This window comes from Chrysochloris asiatica, unplaced genomic scaffold, assembly GCF_000296735.1.
Source record: "Chrysochloris asiatica unplaced genomic scaffold, ChrAsi1.0 scaffold00058, whole genome shotgun sequence".
Lineage (NCBI taxonomy): Eukaryota > Metazoa > Chordata > Mammalia > Afrosoricida > Chrysochloridae > Chrysochloris > Chrysochloris asiatica.
This window is the reverse complement of record NW_006408576.1, coordinates 23-3,536: the sequence shown is the minus strand read 5'-3', so window position 1 is coordinate 3,536 and position 3,514 is coordinate 23. Positions and strand designations below refer to the sequence as shown.

The following is a 3,514-nucleotide window of genomic DNA, read 5'->3' as shown; positions in this document are numbered from 1 at the left end:
ACTCCCGTAAAGATTTACACCCTCGGAAACCCTATACAGGGTCGCTATGGGTCGGAACCGACTCGATGGCACATAACAACAACAACAAGATCTTTACACATTGACTTTGTTTTCACAAGCTGCCCTTTGAAATTTTCTATTTAGTTCTTTACATCCTTCTATCCTCCATTTACTTTAGCATGTCTACACTGAAAAGTAAGGTTCTGAGTCTCTGTAGACATCTATTTTGATCTCTTCCTTCTTTCTTGCTGTCTTAATGATTTGTATGATGTTCTTGATGTCATATCACAACTCTCTGCTCTTCAGTCATCACTCTCTAATACATCGAATGTGTTCTTAAGATGTCACTGAATGTGTTAATAAATAGCCCTGGTGGCACAGTGCATAAGTACTTGGTTAATAACCCAAAAGTAAGCCATTCAAACCCATCACTCCCTGTGTAAGACCATCAGTCACTGCACAGCAGAACGATGTGGCAATCTACTTCCATAAAGGGGCTCTGGTAGCATAATGGTTATGAATCAGGCTGCAAACTGCAAGGTCAGCAGTTCGAAATTACCAGCTGTTCTGCAGGAGAAATATGAGGCGTTCTGCTCCCGTAAAGATTTACACTTTGCTACATTTTGTAGCAAAGAGGGGAGTGATTAAATTATCAGTCTAGGAGTGGAGGACCCTGGGACCATTGATGGAGAACAGCGAAGAGAGGAATCCTACCCAGAGAGGCAGTGAGGCCTGAGATGGAGGCAGAGAAGATGACGTCAAGAGATGGTGTGGCTTCGGACTCAGGATCAGGAGATGGAAAGGGGCTGAGGACTGTGGTGGTGGGGGCACTCAGCCTTACAGGGTACACCCCTTGGTTGGGTGAGGATGCATGGACGGGAAGGTAACTATGCCAATGAAATGATGGATGATGGAATAAATGTAAAGCTGATGTTCTCCCATGTAGACTATGAAAAACAAAACAAAAAACCTATTATATGACAGTAAGTTAAGAAGTGTTGCTACAAAATTGTAGACACCTTTATTAAAAATATCAAATGTGAAGGAAAAAAAAAAGGTATTTGCCACAAAGAATTCATTGGTCTTGCAAAATTCTATCATGCTATCTTTAGCATGACTTCTACCACTAAAGCCATATTTCCAAACTACTTATCATTCTTCTTTGTCTCGTACATTTGCATTGCAATTTTCTAACACACATTTCTGAATATAACCCATTAAGGAATGCTTGTTTTATTCAAATGACTGCCTCGTGTTCAATGCACAAGTGCCTTATGAGCAAAATTAAGTGTTCTGGAATTTCCATTCTTCACAATATTATCCATAGCTTTTAATGATCCAGTTGAATGCCTTTGTGTCATCAATAAAGCACAAGTAAACACCTTTCTGGTATTCTCTGCTTTCAGCCAAGATCCATCTGAGGTCAGCAATGATATACCTAGTTTCATGCCCTCTTCTGAATCTAGGTTGAATTTCTGGCAGCAGCCTGGTGTCCTGGTGTGGTGTTATAGAATAAGCACTTGACTGCTATCCACAAGACCTGTGGTTCAAACCCACCAGCCACTCCTTGAAGACCCTATATAGAGTCAATGAGTCAGAATTGACTTCACGGCACTTAACAAAACAACAACCTGTCAATGTGCTGCTATAGCCATGTTTAAATTCTCTTCAGAAAAAATATTACTTGCATGTGATATGAATGATATTGTGATTTCTGCATTTTCTTAGAATGGTTTCAAATATGGGTCTCTTCCAATCAGTTGGCCTGTTAGCTCCCTTCCATATTTCTTAGCATAGACTAGTGTGTACCTCCAGTACTGCATCAGTCTGTTGAAACATTTCAATTGGTACTTTTTCAATTCCTGGAGCCTTGTTAGTTATAAATGCCTTCAGAGCAGCTTACACCACCATTTGTCTTGATCAATGTACCTCTTGAAAGGCTTAAACATCAATGGATTATATTTGGTATAGTGTCTCTCTACCAATATTTTGTCCATAGAATCCTTCAATACTGCAACTTGAGGAATGATGTTTTCTCTTGAGTCCTTTCAGTTCTAGAAATATTGAGCATGTTCTTCCATTTTGATCTTGACTCTGGGTCTTTGCACATTTCATTATAATACTTTTCTTTGTCTTTTTGAGCAGCTCTTAGAAACCTTGTGCTCAGCTGTTTTACTTCCTTTCTTTTAGTTGGTTTTGTATCTGTATGTTCAAGAGCAAGTTTTAGAGACTTCTAACTTCATTTTGTCTTTTTAATGATGTTTTGTTTTCCTCATGTAAGATGTTCTTGATGTCATCTCACAACTTTTCTTCCATCATCAGGATCAGCACTGGACATCGAACCACAAAGTCCTCAGTTCAAACCATCCAGCTGCTTGTCAGAAATCCTATACAGGGTTGTTATGAGTAGGAACCTATTAAGCGGCACTTAACAACAGAGAATACTTAGGTAGCCATTATGTATTTTCTGATGATATAATTCTGATGATGTCATCATTGGCACAGAATATGTTAATAACTAGCCCTGGTGGCACAATGGCTAAGTACTTGGTTGCTAATCCAAAGTTCAGCTATTCAAACCCATCACTGACTGTGTAAGACCATCAGTCACCCATAACAGAAGATGTGGCAGTCTACTTCCATCAGAAGCTCTAGTAGCATAGTGGTTATGAATAGGGCTGCAATCTTCAAGGTCAGCAGTTCAAAACCACCATCTTTCCTCGAGAGAAAGTTGAGGTTTTCTACTCCCGTAAAGATTTACAGCCTCGGAAACCCCGTACAGGGTAGCTATGAGTCAGAATTGACTTCACGGCACATAAAAAAACAAAAGCCCACCTCTGCTCTATTTAAGGAGTGTTCTCCCCGCCTTCCCCACCAATTCTCTGACTTTCTTTGTCTCCTCCTCTCCCTCCTTCTCCTTTCTTCTTCCAGTAAACAAAGATTCTGGAGAGGGTGTTCGATTTTCCTTCAGTTTCATTCCTAATTTAACACGCCATCGTGAACCTTCTTATGCAAACTGAAATGAGTGGACCAAGGTGTTCTGTCCTGCTGGGACTGGTGCTTTTGCTGGTGTCCGTGGGACCATGCCGAGGGAGTACCGAATATGAAGAACTCACAGTGAGTGAGACACTTTTAAGCATCATCTTGGATATTGTTCAGGAGCTTAAAAACTGCACCTTGGAGGAATCCAAAAGCTTGGAGCTTTTCAATAATCCTAACATTCCTTTGGGCAAGAGTGAAGTCCCTGACAATGGAGATAATCCTGAGTGGCAAAGAGCTGGTAAGTCATCTCTTTACATTATTTATCTCAACAAATCGTACACACACACATAACACATGCACACACACACTTCACATTCACACTTACACAGAGACACTGACACATATAATCATGGACTACTTTTTAGCAACTTCAAACTTGAGTATTTTTATTTAACTTACATATAAAGGAAAACACTACATTTTGCATTTGGCTGAAAGTAGAAGTGTCTTTTAAAAAACACATTTTAAAAAG

At 39.9% G+C, this 3,514-nt stretch overlaps 1 protein-coding gene across 1 annotated transcript in view; it reads left to right on the top strand.

Annotated features, from left to right (window-relative positions):
- The window catches only part of LOC102836840 (protein FAM150B-like), a gene marked incomplete at its 3' end in the record, with an annotated part of 21,036 nt that extends 17,756 nt beyond the window's left edge, over window positions 1–3,280 (top strand). Inside the window, exon 5 of the mRNA XM_006863993.1 lies at window positions 3,160–3,280. Coding sequence (XP_006864055.1) covers window positions 3,160–3,280 — 121 coding nt within the window. The remainder of the gene's footprint in view (window positions 1–3,159) is intronic.
- Between the last annotated feature and the right edge of the window lie 234 nt (window positions 3,281–3,514).